This window comes from Aspergillus homomorphus (genome assembly GCF_003184865.1).
Source record: "Aspergillus homomorphus CBS 101889 unplaced genomic scaffold BO97scaffold_11, whole genome shotgun sequence".
NCBI lineage: Eukaryota > Fungi > Ascomycota > Eurotiomycetes > Eurotiales > Aspergillaceae > Aspergillus > Aspergillus homomorphus.
Window position 1 is genome coordinate 518,991 of NW_020291897.1, and position 18,109 is coordinate 537,099.

The 18,109-nt window shown below is 51.8% G+C and overlaps 4 protein-coding genes across 4 annotated transcripts; 2 read left to right on the top strand and 2 right to left on the bottom strand.

The window, feature by feature from the left end:
• Positions 1-438: 438 nt before the first annotated feature.
• BO97DRAFT_477025 (kinesin family protein) lies at positions 439-3,280 on the top strand (the record flags this gene model as incomplete). Its single annotated transcript, XM_025700519.1, has 4 exons — positions 439-1,020; positions 1,668-2,155; positions 2,221-2,416; positions 2,465-3,280. The coding sequence occupies 4 exons, from the start codon at positions 439-441 to the stop codon at positions 3,206-3,208; spliced, it is 2,010 nt and encodes a 669-aa protein (XP_025553049.1). The 3' UTR covers positions 3,209-3,280.
• Positions 3,281-4,673: 1,393 nt separating this feature from the next.
• On the bottom strand, positions 4,674-6,239 carry BO97DRAFT_387896 (S-adenosyl-L-methionine-dependent methyltransferase). Its single transcript, XM_025693617.1, has 5 exons — positions 6,027-6,239; positions 5,836-5,962; positions 5,657-5,780; positions 5,155-5,597; positions 4,674-5,085 (listed from the first exon to the last, which is right to left on the bottom strand). The coding sequence occupies exons 1-5, from the start codon at positions 6,165-6,167 to the stop codon at positions 4,757-4,759; spliced, it is 1,164 nt and encodes a 387-aa protein (XP_025553050.1). The 5' UTR covers positions 6,168-6,239; the 3' UTR covers positions 4,674-4,756.
• A 5,045-nt stretch (positions 6,240-11,284) lies between these two features.
• On the top strand, positions 11,285-13,994 carry BO97DRAFT_28808 (putative hydrolase). The gene is made up of 8 exons (XM_025691131.1): positions 11,285-11,698; positions 11,751-11,967; positions 12,136-12,320; positions 12,378-12,781; positions 12,843-13,046; positions 13,103-13,243; positions 13,314-13,423; positions 13,495-13,994. Exons 1-8 carry the CDS (start codon positions 11,368-11,370, stop codon positions 13,778-13,780), a joined length of 1,878 nt encoding a protein of 625 aa, XP_025553051.1. The 5' UTR covers positions 11,285-11,367; the 3' UTR covers positions 13,781-13,994.
• Positions 13,995-14,187: 193 nt separating this feature from the next.
• On the bottom strand, positions 14,188-16,388 carry BO97DRAFT_366313 (sugar porter family MFS transporter). The gene is made up of 5 exons (XM_025692615.1): positions 16,040-16,388; positions 15,769-15,969; positions 15,328-15,713; positions 14,966-15,277; positions 14,188-14,850 (listed from the first exon to the last, which is right to left on the bottom strand). The coding sequence occupies exons 1-5, from the start codon at positions 16,339-16,341 to the stop codon at positions 14,396-14,398; spliced, it is 1,656 nt and encodes a 551-aa protein (XP_025553052.1). The 5' UTR covers positions 16,342-16,388; the 3' UTR covers positions 14,188-14,395.
• Between the last annotated feature and the right edge of the window lie 1,721 nt (positions 16,389-18,109).

Below are 18,109 nucleotides of genomic sequence, written 5' to 3' on the forward strand. Positions count from 1 at the left end.
TTGAATCTCCTTCTTTAAGATGACCCCCAGCAAGCATTTCATTTTCTGTGTTAGCCAGCCATTGACTTGTATTATAACCAAGACAGGTTGAACAGCGGCTTGAACATAAATTCTCATCAACTCTGCTTTCCTGACTGAGCCTTATTTGTCTGGTTTTTTTATCTTCTGCGTATCTATCGTTATTGTCACCGGCCTTAACATGCAGTCTCATATATTTGCTCATCACAATGCATTATCTCTTTAATGGTAATATTCGTGAATGGCGTTGTCTCGAAAAGCTCCACGTCGACGCTCGCAGAGTATATAAACCCTCTCCCTCACACCCCTCAATTCCCTTATCCGCTTTCCCGGCTCTGACAACGGCAACTCCTCGCTAATAACTAGCTATAGTCAATGTGCGTCGTCATATCCCGCTACCTTTGTGACCAGGCTAAAAAAATGAAGTCCCTTGTGCCCAGAAACCTGTCCCAACCCAGCACAGGCAGGAGCCATTCGACTAGGCGTTTGTATGAAGAACTTCTGAGGTACTACATTCCGGGATTCCGGCTGTTCTCCCACCTTGTCACGAAGCATCTTGGCCTGAACGCGCCTAAGTACCTGCCGTATGTGACATTTGCCGTGGTTCTGTCGTATGCCGCCAAGCGGCTCTCCAGATGTTTCTGGAAGATCTTGCGCTTCCTGTGGACGACGACGGTGGAGGTCTCGCCGGATGACAACAGCTACGAGTTCTACATGCTGTGGATGGTGCACAACAAGCCCCTGAGCAGGGTGACCGGGTACGTGACGGTGACGGACGACAAGAGCGGGCAGGTGGAGGAGGACACTGACGGTGGGAACGGGCTGCAGGATACGGGCGCCTGCGATAAGGAGGTGATCGAGTACGACGACTGGCGGCGGACGATCGCGCTGATCCGGATGCAGCGCATCACGTTCACGCCGCGGCCGGGCACGTACTTCTACCTGTACCGCGGGCGGCTGATCAAGATCCAGCGCGTGCGCATCAAGGAGAGGAGCTCGCTCGTAAGTTCGCGGAGCTCGTTCCCTCGGAAGAGTTCAGCGGTGCGGAGGTCCAGGGCTATCTTCTCAAGCATAAGAAGAGCCCGGAGTCTGCGATTCAGGGGGTTGCAAAGTGGCTTGAGGAGACAGAGGAGATACGCAGCACACGGCGCAAGTCGGAGGAGGAACTGCACAAGCCAGAGGATGAAGAAACGAACAAGTGAGAGGATAAAGGGGCATGCAAGCCAGAGAATGGATGGGTAACAGTCAAGCCCGAGGAAACCCCTGCGAGCGAGGGAAACATCAACGCTGAGGAGGCCTGCTTGAACGAGGGATACTCTAGCGCACAGGAACAAGCTGAGATCGAAACTAAATGAGCTGACCCTCTCTCTCACCTTGAAATTACTCTGTATTCCTTGTTATATTGAACATTATTTCTCTCGGTGTCTTTTTCGGCGTCTTTTTTGATATCGATTTGATATTCCTTTTGGTCTCTCTCTTGCCCTTTCGCTTCCTTCACTCTGTTGTATCTCTCTTGTTCCTACATTTTATACTCTCATTCGTCTGAAAAATTATCCTTTTCCCTTCATATACTCCACGCCATAAACCACTGTAGATTCTGCAAATGCCCTGAAAAGACAAGATCATCAATGTAAATAAAGAAACAACAGGTGATTGTGACAGGCTCCACCAAGCGAGCCAATCGGGGTCAATTGAACCCCGAAGGTCCGGCCGGCTTCAGCCTTGAGCAGTGGAAGTACTTTAAGACCACGATTCCCATAACCCTATTTCTTCATCCACCACAGATCCTTAGGCCAATCACTCGATATCCCATACCTAGAGAACCAATGCAGCCCTTCTCCGTTTTCGTCCGCTGGCGCCCCCTGCCCCCCGAGCAGACCGACAACCGCGAACTCACCCGCAACTATGAAACCCACCCATCCAACCGCATATCAATATCTCTCCCCAAACAGACCACCCAAGACCGCCTCTGGCAAAGCCAGCCAGCATTCACGCAGATCCTTGATCCCAACACAACCAACAAAGCCGTCTTCGACGCCGTCGCCGCCCCGACACTACCCCGCGTCCTGGCCGGAGGAACAAGCAACATCTTCGCGTACGGCCACTCCGGCAGCGGCAAATCGCACACGATGATCGGGTACGACTTCGAGCACGCCGAGGCATTTGCCTCTGCCTCACAGCCGCCCAGCACCTCACTCAAAGCCTCGAGGCCCTCAACGCCAACACCACCAACACCACCACCCCTACATCCCCCCTATGCATCGGACTAAGGATGTACGAGCTCCGCGGATCCGAAGCCTTCGATCTGCTAAACAGCCACACAAGATGTCACGTCCGAGAAGGCAGCGACAACCGCACGCACATCCGAGGCGAGACCGAGACGCTGGAAGGCGGGCGGGTGCGCGTGCGGCCGCTGACGACGCGCGCGTGCTGAAGCTTCGCGGAGTTCCGCACGACACTACTCTCCGGCCTTGCGTTGCGGGAAACCGGCTCCTCGACGATGCATGATCTGAGTTCGCGGACGCATGCGGTGGTGGAAGTGGAGGTCGTCTCGCGGGCGTTGCTGGGCGCGCGGGAGGCGGTCATCGAGCGGGTCGCTGAGCTAGTCCCTGTTGGCAAACGCGCGACGGATGTCTATCTTGAGGAGAATATGAAGGCGTTTGTTAAGGATGATGCCGGGCGGTATGTGCCTAATCCTGAATATACGGTCAATCAGGCGCGGATTGATGCCGCCGAGGCGGAGAAGGCGGTGTTCGAGGCTGCCGTCCAGCGAGCTGAGGAGTATGTAGAGGAGGTGTTGCATGCCTCCGGGCAGGCGTGCCTTGAGGGCAAGCTTGTGTTTGTGGATTTGACCGGCTCGGAGTTTTACCATGATAAGACGGTTAATGCCCTGGCGTCCAGGAAGAAGCCTCCTCCGTTGGAAATGCGGCAGGGAAGGCAGATTAATACCGATTTGCTGGCGTTGAAGGAGGTTATTCGTGCGAGGGCGAGCAATGCGTCGCGGATTCCATATCGCGCGTCGCCGTTGACTTTGGTCCTCCGGGAGCATTTTCGGGGGGATGAGGAGGGGGCCACGGATTCTTGTTCGAGGATGATCTTGACGGTTTCGCCGGCTGTCGATCAGGCTGCTGCTACGGTGAATACCTTGAAGTATGGGAGTTTGGTTGGTATTGCTGCGCCAGAGAAGTAGGACGGAAGATCAAATGGTGTGTATGTAGAGTACAGTTAGTGGTAGAATAGGAATTAGAACAGCGATTCGACCTAGCTCGATCTCCGACGAACCTTAAGAGATCTCACAAATACTCAGTTTATTGTGGATTGAAGTAAGTACACCAATAGTTTGTGGGCCCGAATTGGACATGACTTAGCTCGTGGGGACATTCACTTGATCCAGCTGTCAGTGTGTTCTAATCGAGTAGTACCTTGTCCTCAGCTAACATTGGCATTAGATCTAACGGCTCGAGGGAATGAAAAGATTGACACGCAAGGCTTTCCGTAAGGGCTAAACCCATCACCACGGGCTTTAGGGGCCGAATTGAAGAGAATGCGATGGATTCAAGTTGCTGTTGACTCACGGGCGTCTCCTTCGATGGTGATAACGCCGTAGTGTGGAGGAGAGCGAAGCCCATTGAGGGCTGTCTTGTACCCAACATGCATACATACATACATACTGCACCCGGACTGATGCAAAGACTTCGACAGTAGTCTGCAGTAGTCTCGATAATGATACCTTGGCACTGTTCACAGTCAATTTGTCAATTGACATGTTCAGTATCAACTCATGTCTACCATATTTGGTTCTACTACTTGTCCGTAAGTAAACAACCGATCTCCGCCACGCCTAGCCGCGTTCAGTGGGGGCTTTCACTGAAGGAACCGGGAAATGGTCAATGCAAAGTGGTAAAAGGAAAAGATCGAGACTCCTTCTATATTGCAGCTCTTTCCTAATATGGAGTAGTGTAAGAGGTGGTTTGCTACCGAGCATAGGGCTAAGAGATAGACTGGATTAACGACAAAGAAGCTGATCAGCACTAGTAGTTGGTTTACTGGATTGGTTGTACGGCACTGTATTTTCGCCGGGGCCCCGATGACATTGGTCAAGTCGGGCAGTGTTCAATACGGTATCAAGGTTTGGTAAGGTTATGTAAAGACACCGGGAGTAATTAATGAAGACAGACATGCATCCCCACAGCATGTTAGCATAAAGTAATAAGGCCGACAATCTAGAACGCCTCATTAGTGCTGACGTTATACAGCACTCCCTGGCCAGGGGTTACATCAAAGATATCTCCGGATCAGTATCTCGATCGACCTGAACTCGCCCTTCTGCTGTGCATGATGGTATTGCATAATGAAACCAGATATGCAAGCTCGGCCAAACATTGTATCCCTACCCGCCGTTCTTGGGGAAGCACGACTTCGAACGTGATCCCTACAATGATTATGTTATGTATCTTCGACATGGATAGTATTCATCTTGGTAAGGAGGAGGAGATTAGGTAGTTGATCGAACGATCACCACAATTCCCTTCGCGTGATAAGTCTTCGGGATCTGAATCATGTAGTACGCCCATTCGCATTTCATCGTACCAAGAAATCAGCAATTGAGCTTGGTAGGGTCCATTACATATATTCATGTCTCACTCGACCTTTTCCTTGCTTCTCTAAGTCCATGACAAATGCATAGATTTCTTGACTAACAAATATCGGGCGCTTACAACAAGAGACAAGAACTAAACTAGGCTTTGGCAGGCGAAGTGGGCACAACCTCGATGATACTGTCCCGCAGGCTGGCCGTGTAGGTGTAGACTTTGCTGATAGTCAGCCCACTTTCTTCGACCAGACGGTACCACTGCTCCTCCGTCCGCTCCCGAGCTCCGAGAGTCGTCATCATCAGCATATCCAACTGCGCCTGCTGCCAGTGAACTCCGGAGTTAGGCAGAACCATCTCATCAATCAAGAGAGCGGAGTCTGGCGCCATAGCATCAAGAGTGTTCTTGATGATCTCGCGGCATTTGTGGTCGGGCCAGTCATGGAAGATATTCCGCAGGTAGTAGAATTTGGCGCCTAGAATTGTACACGAGTAAGCCTGGAACAAGAAATAAGAACAGATGAGCTGATAGAAAATGGACGTACCTTTGACAACCTGGGGCGTGAAAAAGTCGTACGCTTGCGTCTCCACTCCGGGGGATTGAATGGCGTGAGCCAAGGTTTGCGGAAGATCCTGGACAATGACCCGGCCCTCAAGCTGGGGATAGCGTTGCTTGAAAGCAACCGCTTGGTGGCCAATGCCACCACCGATATCGACAAACAGCGCTCTCTTGGGGCTAAGGCCGGTGGCCGCCTTTTCTTCGACAGGATAGACGTCCAAAAAAGTGGGCATGCCGGCTCGGTTGGCCATCATGTGCTCCATGAAGTAAGCTAGAGCCTCGGGATGCTGCTGCATATAGATAAAAGCGGGCACATCGGTGTTGAGGGCTTTCTGGAAGGGGGTCTTCATGCTGTCCTGGATATCTGGGTAGTTGTTCTCCCTCAGCCAAGTGGGAAGCTCTTGGATAATCTGGCCACAGTTGTTCCACCTGTTCAGGACGGTGTTAGATGGTTGAGTTGTAAATATGCCCGAAAAGGGTAGATTTACATATGACCAACCGCAGCCTGAAATCCAGACACGGCGAACGTCTTCGAGATGCGCGACGCAGCGAAGGTATCCTTTGACACCTCCTCGACGGCATAGTAAGATGCCAAGTAACGCAAGAGACGGGCTGTTCGATCGGATTAGAAAATATGCATAGTGGGAGGATTAGAGTCAAGACCCACCAAGGAAGACTGGATTCGCACCGGTCTTCTGGCTCAATTCGTCCACGGTGTGAGGGCCTTCATTTTGGGCCAGCAGCTCGAATAACTTCAAGTCGATGCCAATGCGGATTCCGGCGAGTTGCATGTTCTTGACAGAATGTCAGCTTCACTGATATTCTATTTCTGACAACTGAGGGGGCAGGTGAGCATACATAGAAGGTAATTCGCTGGACAGTGTCGTCCGGAGACTCAATCGAAGCCCTCAGCTTGCTGAGGGCATCCAGCACCTCCTTGCGAGTCTTCTCATCGCCGGTCTCGACCAATCTGCGGACTTCCTGGGTAAGAGCTTCCATTTTGGTAATTTCTCTTGGTGCTTGGAAAAGGATTTGTCTTCTCCGCTTGCGGTGAGTTCTTGGGAGAGAAACCTTGACAGAAATATCTCAATGGAGACGGCCGGGGCAAGGAATGGCTTTTATGGCTTCAAGAAGAAAGGGCGCTAAAGAAAGGCCCGGATAAAGCGGAATAAAACGTTCTAGGATTAAGGGTCTCGATTGTCTCTTTCTCACGGCGGAAGAATAGTGGAGCTGAAGTCTGACAGGCACAGTTGGATCTAAACCGAAGGAGCAAGAAGTATAAGCTAAAATCTGACAAGCATTGGTGGTTTATTTAGCGAATGTTACTTACCCCGCGGGATGGATGGACGCCATGTATAGTAAGTAACCGTACTATACTCTTTGCCATACTGTATGTACTGTAGCAATGTATACAGTAGTGACACTTCCTGTCTCTACACATGAGAGATATTATTTTTCTATTTTTCTATCAATCTACCAACTATACTACATGAGGCAGTACGGCATCCATCAACTTCATCTTTCTTTTTTCGTCCCGAACACCCCCAAGACGCTCCCCAAGCGCTCCCCAACCTCCAAGGCAAATAGGCATCATTATCAGATTTACTGACCAACATGGCCAGATACTATACATTATATGGTTATATCTTCTTCCCATGTCACCTACAAGGAATGTGAATCAATACTCGTGCCTTACCCCAACTTCCACTAACAACTATCAACGATGGCAACTGCTACTGCACCAGTGGATGGCGATCAGGATCGCGGCCCATCCCTAATCGCCTTCTTTTGGGCAGAAGCGGCCGTGATTATACTGGCCATAACATTGCGATTCTGTGGTCGGATTCTGGTAAAGAACCTTGGTTATGATGATTTTGTAATGGCCTTCACAGTGGTAAGTCCGCTGCTTTTTTATGGTTTCGGGTCTCATGGCCTTATCGAAAAACGATATGCTCATCTCCCCCTCTGCAAGTTCTGTTTATCATCATGGCTGGCCTGGTCAATCATCTAGCTATGATCGGAGGCGCTCACCATCTTTACTATCTGAGCACGGACAATGAGGCTATAAGCTAAGCTGTGGGCACTCATCGGATTAAGTGACTCGATCTCCGGCCCTAAAATGGTCCCGTAGCATATATAAGATTTGGGGGCTGAACATGTAATAAAAAGTAATTCAGTGCTCTTGGCTTCGGCCATCATAGCGAAAGAAGCAGTAAGACCTCGTTCTGCTTTTCCGATTTAAGGCTAGTATGATACAACAACATAGGGTCAGGGCAGAAATGGTGCATGAACTATACATCAAAATAGTATTTGAAGGTTAACCTAATTTCTCACCTACAGCCACACCTCGGGTCCGAGCGCATGCAGGAAATTTTCCGTATATAACGTGGTCCTGAAGCACTATGAATCTCAGTGTTGGGCTGTCATGTAGGCCTTAACATATGCAGTTTATAACGCCGACAGAGATCATCTCAGTTCGTAAGTATCGTGGATTACCCACCTCCTTTAACGTCACCTTTGCAGCAGAAAGACAAGGTCTCTAGAGCCATTGGTTTCATCAATGGCCCGATAAGACTAGCCAGCGCTGAAAGGCACGCGTACCGCGCCATGTCACTCCTTGCCCGGGCTCAGTCACATTCTCCCCATCCTCGTCTCGGGATCACGCCAAGTACACTCACTCACTCATGCGGGGGCAGGGCAGATACTAAGCGCTGAATACCAAGCCCGCCGTGCACATGCCCATTCTTGGCGGCTGTCTTGGGTTGGTGGCTTGGTCCTGTCAGGGACCTTTTATCGGGCGCCTACCGTCCTTCCTGGGTGCTTCTGGGATTGATTCACTGCCTCCTGGGGATTCAAGGCTGCCTATCGCAGGCGAATATCGAATCACATTGTCAGTACAGTATGACGGCCATGCCCGATCCACCCCACCTTCTTCCCCTTCTCACCAACTTCCAAGCAGCAGAACAGACAGTGGACGTATGCTCATTGTCCTCATCGCATTCCACTGCATTTGCGCCATCGATGGAATAGTAACAATACACAATTGCCATAAACAGACAATCTTGTATGGCACTCTGTCTCCTAACAAATTTACACACTCAATCGCGGGCCTCGGAGCCAAGCCCCTGAAAGCCGAATTATATGGATTACCTACAGAAAACTATTGTACCTTGACCACAACCATGCATTCATCCTCCCAATCCTGTAGAACATAAATCAGTCCTGGTCAAAGCATACCTATCGAGGCCTTGGGTAACAAACGCCCACCCTCTTTCTGGGTCATCCTGTCCCAAGCCCTATACTTTCTCTCCATCGGAAGCCCCTCATGCGGGTGTCTTCAACCTGAAGGCCCCAGAGCCACTCCGCCCCGCCAAAAACCGCACTTGCGTTATCCTTCAATTCACAGAATGGGCTGGAAACCTAGGATGAATGATACGTGCTTTACAGTATTGAATATTTCGTTTTCTAGTATTTATCTCAGCCCCCCCCCCTCGAACATACAAGCTCTCCACCGAGCTCCGCAAATATCTGCTCGCTAATCTCGACGCATATAGTTGGAAAGTTGTCCGAGATATTCGAGAATGACAACCTCGCGAGCGCTTGCTCCTGCAAATCCAACCTTGACTGCCACATATTTCTCAGTGACTGAGTCCTGACAGGACCAGATGGTAGAAAACCCACCATAACCCAGCTTGTGCACTATTCGATATCGGGAGTGAAGAACATCGCCTATCATGATGGAGTGATATCTACCAGGTTGGCACTTTTCAAGTCTTTCTACTTCTTCAATTGGTACATATCTGTGGATGAATGGTTCTGGGTCAGCGCTGGATGAGAAAGTTCTGTACCTGAATGTGAGTCCTTGGGTAAAAGTCCTCCATTAAGGATGTATCTGGCTAAGACAGATCTGATGGATTGAGGCTTGCCGGTGACCACGGATTAACATTCGCGACCGTAGCATGAAAGCCATTCCGGAAGGGTGGGTAAATTACTACAGGACAAGTATCTGGAAACCTCTGACTGGAATATTAGTTCTTGTTAGGAGTGCATTGCTGTGTGATGATTTTCAGGCTGTGTGTGACCTCTGTCGTTGGTCCCCGTTGCCACCGCGACCGTCTTCCTTCCCAGAGACAACATCCAATTCATTATTCTCACTTAGTTGAGGTCAAGGAGTCAAATCCAGGAACCTAAATCTTACTTCATGAGTGATATTACTCACTCCATCTAAGTTATTGGTTTTGGCCAGCGCATCATCTCGGTGGTGAGGTCTTTTCGATGCTCTATACTTCGCGGCCGAAAGTGGTTATGCCTCCACCTCGCAACTGAAACATCGAAGTATTCGAATTGGTCAATACAACTGACAGGCAATGACCCACAACAATCAAGAGGTTGATAGGCTCCGCTTGACGCGCCAAAACTCAGGCCAAACCCATAAGTCGAGATTCCATGGCTTAAATCTCGGTATACCGAGACTGGCACTTCGCCCACGACGATCTTCGTCAGCTTCAGAATTGAGGGCCCCCGCGTCGGCGACAGTCCGGTAGCACATATCAAATCTCAGACCACTAGACCAGTCAGTCTAAAGAGGGTTCATACCTCGTACTGATTACTTGATACGACTTCTGCCGCGCTCAGTGGCGGGAGTCTTAATGTTCCTGTGAGGTTGTGGCGTGTCACAGGCGCCTCACCTGAATTTGCGATAGCGACTCACTTTTGAGTTTATGCTTGGCTTGGCAAGTTGTCTTGTGCCTCTATGCCAAAAACAAAATACCCGTAATTCCGGATCGGGCGCATTGAGAGTGTTATCCCGATGGTAGTGAAAATCAAATGAGGCTTCTGAGGGCTCTTCCGAGAACTCCGACCTCCATCCCGAGATACTACCAACCCTCTGCATTCCATCCATCGGAATCCAACAACTGGATGACAGCCACAGACCGCGGCCATTCATCGATCGATGCCCAATTTCCAGACGAGCAGGCTTCTTTGTCCCAGGGGAACAATGACTTGTTCGTCATGTCACCCCACACTGTGGTCCAGAGTCGAGACCACTTGCCAGGAAAAGTGATGTATGGATGAACGAGAAGACAAAAAAACCAGTCCAAGCCACTCTGCTCTATCAGCTACCTTCCTTGGCAAGGCTGACCAACAGGGCCACAACAAGGCTGGTGCGTGGCCGAGCAAATGTTCTCGAACTAATGAAATCATCGGTCGGATCTTGGCTGATGCAATCGTGCAGTATTTCACAATGTCCCACTTTTCTCGGGGGGTATCGGTGAGGCATAGAGGTTGCCGCGATCATGGAATCCAGTCTAGGCAGCATCCATGCGCGACTTGCGGGGTGGAATTGATAGGTTCAGTCGCTGACCACGTTACCTCTTGAATCCAAGAGTGTACAGTACAGGGCAAAGACAAGGGGAACAATCTGCGGGGAAGGATCATAACCGTGGACAGCAAGATGTTCTTGGAACACAAGAGGAAGAACGTACAGGGGTAGAAGTGCCCAACCCGAGGAACACAGAAAGGGACAAGAAGGCAAATTGGCTACACCCAATCTTCAGACCTCGATGGATGAGATCAGTGATTGGCAATCCGTTCAAGCAGCCCAGTAAATGCTCCATCCGAGCCAAAACCTGCATCGTGATTACATGACGTTGATTGGGCGAATTAGCTGAGTCAGCATTCAGGACCCGATGCAGCCATTTTGAGGGTTTCTCCATGCCGTCCATCGTTGGAGCAGACATTAGGCGAAGGAATATGGCTTCAAAATCTTCAATTTTGGCAAGTGGCAATCCAGCCCACGCGGGGAGCATGTACGAAGTAGGAATGACAACTATTCGGGCCGGTTCATCTCCCATCTCCCGAGTCCACCCTGCACCACGACGGTGGATGCCAAGTAATCGCCGGTGGAGCACTCCAAGCAAGACCTTACTCATGTATGTCCACTCAATGTCGGGGCTCTTGTGTCCCAATTTTCCCCCATCATGGGGCTGCCATGACCGTCACACTGACAAGAGTGGGCCAGAAAACAATGACATTGTGTAGGATCTTCTGGCTCAGGCCGTTTTCGGCACTGGGTACTTGCCTCCGACATAAATACCCCATGGGCGAATGAAAGGGATAAATACCCCTTGGAGGTTATCTTCTTTCGGAGACAGTTTTCGCTGCACTCGACTGCATTCATTTGTACATTGACGCCGTCATGCGTTGGCTCTCCACCTTACTCATCCCCATCTTAGCCTCCGAGTCGCTAGCTCGGAGTGTTGGAAATCTCCATCAACTATCCTCAAGACAAACGACACAGTATGCGGTGAAGCAGCCGCCATTGACGACGAACTGGACAGATCAAGTGGGGACGAATCCCTGGCCTGAGTATCCTAGACCACAGCGCCAGCGGTCGGATTGGAAGAACCTGAACGGAATCTGGCAATACCAAGCTGCGACGAGTCTGGATGCCGTGCAAAGCCCTCCTTTCGGACAGGATCTTGCAGCAGAGGTATTAATACCTTCGTGTTTGGAGAGCGGATTGTCTGGTAGGTTTGATCGAGTTTTTGTCAAAGCACAGAAACTGATCCATCCTTGTAGGTATCCAAGCGACATCGGCATATTATTCTTGGTTTCGCACCAACTTCACTGTTCCTGATTCATGGAGTGGCCAGAACGTGCTGCTTAATTTTGGCGCCGTGGACTATGAAGCCACCGTCTTTGTCAATGGGCAGCAAGCGGGCTTCAATCGTGGTGGATACTTCGAATTCACTTTCGATATCACTCCGTTTGTCAACGCGACTGCGAACAATGAGCTGTACGTTAGACCGAGGGGGCTGTCGCAGATCACGCTCAGGTTCACTCTTAGATGATGCGCACGCTTTTTTTTTTTGCTGAGGAAGCGTAGCATGAGCGACAAGGGCCTGACTGCAGCAGCTTCTTTCTACTCACATCGTCATTAATCCCGCTGACATTGTTACAATAGCTTGGTCTACGTCCACGACCCGACCGACAGCGAAGACTACGTGATTCCCATCGGAAAGCAGCACCTAGTCCCCAGTCATATCTTTTACACGCCCTGCAGCGGCATCTGGCAGAGTGTCTGGATCGAGTCAGCACCAGCCAACCACATCACTCAGCTGGATCTGAGTGGCGACATGCATGGACAGGGTCAGTAATAAACACGTACTATAAGCCTCCGTCAGCATTCACTAATCTTTAGCATAGTCAACGTGACCGTCCACAGCGCGACAGGAAACAGCACGTCCGTCCGCGTCGCAGTCCACGACGGGGACTCGGAGATCGGCTCCGCCAACGGAACCTCCGACCAGCCGTTCCAGTTCAAAGTAACCAACCCCAAGCTGTGGTCGCCCGACTCGCCGAACCTGTACAACGTGGCCGTGACTATGGGTGACGACACGGTAGACAGCTATCTTGGCTTCCGCACCATCTCCCGAGGCCAGCTGGACGGTGTCGAGCGGCCGCTGCTGAACGGGAACTTCACCTTCCTCTTCGGCACGCTGGACCAGGGCTACTGGCCGGACGGGCTGTACACGCCTCCGAACCGCGAAGCCATGGAGTATGACCTGAAGGTACTCAAGGATCTTGGCTTCAACATGGTCCGCAAACACGTGCGTATACCCTGACTCCACCGCGCATAGAGCGTACAACTGACTCCACCCGGCTATTCAGATCAAAGTCGAGCCCGCATTGTGGTATCGCGCCTGCGACGAGATGGGCCTGCTCGTCATCCAGGACATGCCGGCTCTTCGGCCGTTGGAGAACGACGCCAGCGGCGCGACGATTCTGCCTAACGAGTCCCAGCAGCAGGAGTTCGAACGACAGCTGGAACTGATGGTCAACCAGCTCAAGAGCTACCCCAGTATCTTCGCCTGGGTAAGTTTCTGCCACTCTTCATCCCATAGCAAGATTTACGTCTAATCCCGAGACAGGTGATCTACAACGAAGGCTGGGGCCAGATCACAACATACTACCCGGAACTCTCGCTCACCGAGCAGGTGAAACAACTCGACCCGACGCGGCTCGTGGACGCGATTTCAGGTTGGTACGACCACGGCGCCGGCGACTTCCACGTAAGCTTTCTTCCTCCCCTATCCCCTATCCCCGCTCAACCCACAATCCAGAATTTAACACGTCAAGAAGGACAACCACCACTACGCAAGCCCGCAATGCGGTACACCCCCGCACGACGCAAGCCGCATCGCGATTCAAGGCGAGTTCGGCGGGGTAGGCCACAATGTCTCGATCGAGCAGTAAGTCTTCCCATAATCAAGCTCCAACCCCAAAGCGTCCAGAGCATCAGTATACTAATCCTGTAATCCAGCCTCTGGAACGACCCCACCGCCATACAAGCAATCAACCAAACCTACGAACTGGACCCGGACCTCGACGCCTGGAACTACCGCAGCCACCAGCTTCTGACGGAGCTACAGGACCAGGTGCGTCGGTACGCGTGCAGCGCGGGCGTGTGGACGCAGACTACCGACGTCGAGGGCGAAGTCAACGGGTTGATGACGTATGATCGGCGCGTGAAGCGTGTGGATGCGGAGCAGTGGAGGAAGGATATCAGGGGGTTGTATGAGGCTGCGGAGGAGAGGACGGGTTCGTGAGTGAGATTGGGGAAAGAGAGTTTTGGTGATGGATACCGATACCTGATGACATGATGGAGTACAGTGTGCTCGCTGGGCGAGTTGACGGTTGCGTACTCTGGGGGTGGTTTGCATTGAGGCTGGTTTGGGTATTGCATTTTGCTTTTTTGCATAAGGTATTGCTTAAAACATTGCATAGATCAGAGCATAACATATAGCATAAGGATACAGGGTCAATGAAGATCGTTTATATCAAAACATGAGAGCAGAGTGCCACTCAGGAAGGCATGATTTCGCATACGGAAGATCCGCCTCCGTCCAACTCTGTCTTTGACACTGTGCAGATCGACTACTACGTAGGCACTTCAGCTAATCGCTACGATCACGTATTCTCCTAATCTTCATCTTCAATCGGAAAACAGGCAAGACGGTGATACACGGCTTCAATTCCTTTGTTAATTACCCCTCCTGTCATGCTACAACATGAAAGCTTATTAAACCGGTGCACTGATGCACTTACTGATCCAGGACACCTCACTCAGTCCGGTCATCACCTTATGAACTTCAGCCAGCTTAACTCAATCTGACTCAGGGCCGGGAACGTTCACCCCTACCCGATCCTCCAGCTCCACCACATCAACCCTGCACCTGCGCCTCCGCGCGCTTCTCCTCCGGGGGCACGGTCTCGGTATGAGCTGGACCAGTCTCTACCTTCGACTCCAAATCCATGTGACCACGCTCCATCTCCCGCAGCGTACTAGTGCGAACCTTGGTCTTCCACGCGGGAGTGCCGAGATACTTGATGCCGTTGGGGTCCTCGAACATCGCCTCCGTCTCTTCGAGGGTCTTGCCTGCGGTCTCGGGGAAGATGAAGAAGAAGTGGATGAACATGGCCGTGTTGAAGACGCCGAAGATGATGTAGGTCTTCCACCGGATGTTGGCGAACGAGGTGGGCGTGAACAGGCCCAGCGCGGTGTTGAAGGCCCAGTTGCCTGAGGTCGCGAGGGCCACTCCTTTTCCGCGCAGACGCAGCGGGAAGAGCTCGGGCGGGTAAGTCCATGATACGGGGCCGAGGGTGGGGGCGTAGGAGGCTAGATGCGCGTTAGCTCCGAGATCAACAAATTGGGCTCGGAGATCTGGGGTGCGGGTTGGGATTCGGGAGTCATAGTGTCAGGGGGTGGAGTAAGGCAATATAATCGTACGCACCGACGAATAAGTACGTGCAGGCAATCAGTCCTTTCGCTGCCGCTCCGTGCAGTCGCATGGACTCGGCCGCAACGCCATCGATACCACCTTCGACCACCTCACCATGAACTGCCATGATACCAGCATTGGTATACATCCAGATGGCCATCAAGGCGGATCCGACCAGCAAGGCAGGGCGTCTTCCCCAGCGATCCATCCAGATCAGTGCTGGTACGGTCATGAGCACGTTGATGATGTACTGGATGGACGAGGCGAGCAGGGTGGAATTGCCCGTGTAGCCGGCCATGGAGAACAGATAGGTGATGTAGTACACTGGTATGGATGGTCAGCGCATGCAGACTTGAGCAACAGGAAGTACTCACTCATCACATTCATGCCGGTCAGCTGAGACCAGATCTGAGTAAAGAGGCCGATCAGGGTGCGATTCAGCATGCGCGGCTTGAAGAGATCCATGTAGGTGACGTTCTTGAATTGCCGTTCGAGTTCACACATGTCACGGATATTTTGCATCTCAAGCGCGACAAACGGGTGGTGCAAGTCTCCTTTCGCATGGACCAGAGCCAGCACACGATGACATTCCTCCCAACGATCTTTGCGCGCCAGCCAGCGAGGTGACTCCGGCAGCAGCATCATGCCTCCGAGCAGGAACACGGCCGGGAGCATCTGCAGACCCCAGGGGACCCGCCACGAGGCGGTGCTGTAGTTGTAGGACTTCTGGCCGCCGATGTAGGAGCATCCGTACGAGATGCTGGAGGCAATTAGTAAGGGAGCGCATACATGGAGAGGACTACGGGAGCACTTACTAGAACATGATCAGGATACCCCAGGTGATAGCCCACTGCTGCATGCCGACGAATCGACCGCGCTTGGAGGGAGGGGAGATTTCACTGATGTAGACTGGCACCTGGGCCGACTCGATCCCGACCGACAAGCCATTAATAACACGGCCGGCCACGAGCATACCGATGTTCTGTGCCGCACAGCAGATAGTAGATCCGATCAACCTGCGCATCGAAGACTTGCTGTGAGCACAAAGCACACTGAGACAGTAATTCACGGGGGATCATTCCTCACCAGATAATACAGCCCACCATGATGGAAGATTTGCGTCCGATGCGATCAGACAGCGGTCCGGAAATCAAGGCGCCCAGCCAAGAACCGGCCGCCATGGCAGCGGTGATGCCACCTTGGTTCAGCGAGGTTGGCCCCGAACAATCTTCCGAGTCGTCGAAGGGCGGGCCATGGGGACCCTGATTGAAGTAGCATTTGTAGGCGTTTTCATTGAGTTGGGCTGACAAGGAAGAGATATCGAAGCCGAAGAGGGCGCCACCGACGACGGCGACACCCGCGATCACGTAGATGTTACCAACCAACATGGTGTTGATGGGGGGTGGAAGAAGGTTTACTGGGAAAGTAACACGAGAGGAGAGAAGGAGAGAAAAGTCACCAAGCAGGTGGAGCTGCTCAGTCCCCTTATAAGAAATCGACCGACGTCAGGTGCAATTCACTTCATTGCTCACTTCACTTCCTTCCTTCAGTCTGTTTATTCACTTCCGCGACCAAACCCCGCAGTCAACCGACTTTCTGGCCATCGTGCCACGCCCTGGCAGGAAGTTTCCAAAGCTTACGGTACTACTACTACAGTGTCATCGCCTCTCCCTCGGCTGATTGGGTCCCAGTCAGTTGCTGCAGCGAGAGAGGGATCGGAATCCTGGTCCGGGGCCAGCAGCTAGCCTGGTGAAGACGAGGAAATCAGGCTCGAGCTGGAAAGTCAAAACAACTGGGATGGAGGGAGTCCTATCGGGGAGGATGCTGTTGTGAAACCCCAAGAGGGGAGATAGGCTTAGTAGCAGCAGTGCCACGGAGTTGGATAAATCAACCGTACTACCAGCTGAAACGAGCCCCCATCTCTGGGATCTCAGAAGACAAAAGGCACAGACAGGGTGAGGAGGTTTTCCCCGGAGTATCGCGCGTCATTTCTCCAGGAAACTTCACATGGAGAGCAGACTGATGGGTCCACTCCTAGTTAGTTTAGAACTACATGTAAGCGCGGGGAAAAGGCTGAGCGGGGGGGGGGGCGGGCTGCTTGAATGCTTAATCGCTTATGCCAACTTGTCTCTGCGGATGGCTTGACTTCCATTGCCTGATCAGGGTAAGACGGCCCCAGCCGACTCTCGTAGTACTCATGCTTATAGTTAGTTATTGGTTACGTAGAGTAATAGTCGTGGTTGCTAACTCGCTTCCCCGCAACTTAACTCGCGTATAGTATAGCTGTCTGTAGGGAAGTATGCGGAGGAAGGGCCGCCAACCCTATCAATCAACAATCTCTCTCGGTAAATCAATTCCTCATTCACTCGAGTCCGATGGCGATGGATTGCAATAATGTCCGACCCCAACTCGAACAGGTCAGCCAAGTTGCACATCACTGTACTAACCCGCTCAATCTACTTGGATGGTGCTGGGCATACGTAGTCTCACCCTTTGCTCCTAGCAACGTGTCTTGCCAATAGCCGGCCACCCTGAGCTTCACAGACACGCGCCCGATCACATGGCCGCAGGAACATCTTATGACTGGTGTCGAGGGAAGACTGCGATCAGTGCAAACCGTACTACACTGGTGAACATTCACTAACAGTATGTAGATGCAGAGAGTAGCCTGACTTTACTCAAGCCAGCTCACTTGAAGCGTCCAGCATGCAAATTCACCGGGTGAATTCCTTGGCACCGGTTCAGGTTGCTGACAGCATTTACCGTCGGTCGCAGAGCTTGTCTCAACCACCTGAAGTTCTGTCGCTGTTCCTGTTAACATGAGTCTGTAAGCACCCTATGTGTGGCAGTTCAAATGTTAACTGGACCGGGGACTTTCTGGAGCAGGAGGCAAACCACTGTCGACTGATAGATCACCTGCTGGTGATGATTGGTCTTGGCAATGAATAGTCCCGATTTCCCGCTCAGAGTGAGGACGATAGCGAAGAAAATGAAATAGAAGGGGAATGTCTATCGCTCCCAATTCCACCGGCTCAGTGCTCTCGTCCAAGAACCCCTAGCAGAAGAAGCAAATCACGATTCTGAAACCGCCAGGGTGTGTCTTCACTGGATCAGTTCAAGCCACCTACGCGGTGTGACTCCCGCTCTAACAACAAC

Bases quoted from the DNA above. Each gene is read 5' to 3' on its own strand.
- BO97DRAFT_387896 (XM_025693617.1), bottom strand. From the start codon at position 6,167: ATGGAAGCTCTTACCCAGGAAGTCCGCAGATTGGTCGAGACCGGCGAT. The intron at 5,963-6,026 runs GTATGCTCACCT...CATTCTGTCAAG, and splicing joins TCCAGCGAATTACCTTCTAT to AACATGCAACTCGCCGGAAT. The intron at 5,781-5,835 runs GTGGGTCTTGAC...CCGATCGAACAG, and splicing joins TGCGAATCCAGTCTTCCTTG to CCCGTCTCTTGCGTTACTTG.
- BO97DRAFT_28808 (XM_025691131.1), top strand. From the start codon at position 11,368: ATGCGTTGGCTCTCCACCTTACTCATCCCCATCTTAGCCTCCGAGTCG. The intron at 11,968-12,135 runs GTACGTTAGACC...TTGTTACAATAG, and splicing joins GCGACTGCGAACAATGAGCT to CTTGGTCTACGTCCACGACC. The intron at 13,047-13,102 runs GTAAGTTTCTGC...ATCCCGAGACAG, and splicing joins ACCCCAGTATCTTCGCCTGG to GTGATCTACAACGAAGGCTG.
- BO97DRAFT_366313 (XM_025692615.1), bottom strand. From the start codon at position 16,341: ATGTTGGTTGGTAACATCTACGTGATCGCGGGTGTCGCCGTCGTCGGT. The intron at 15,714-15,768 runs GTAAGTGCTCCC...AATTGCCTCCAG, and splicing joins GGTATCCTGATCATGTTCTA to CATCTCGTACGGATGCTCCT. The intron at 15,278-15,327 runs GTGAGTACTTCC...CATCCATACCAG, and splicing joins GACCGGCATGAATGTGATGA to TGTACTACATCACCTATCTG.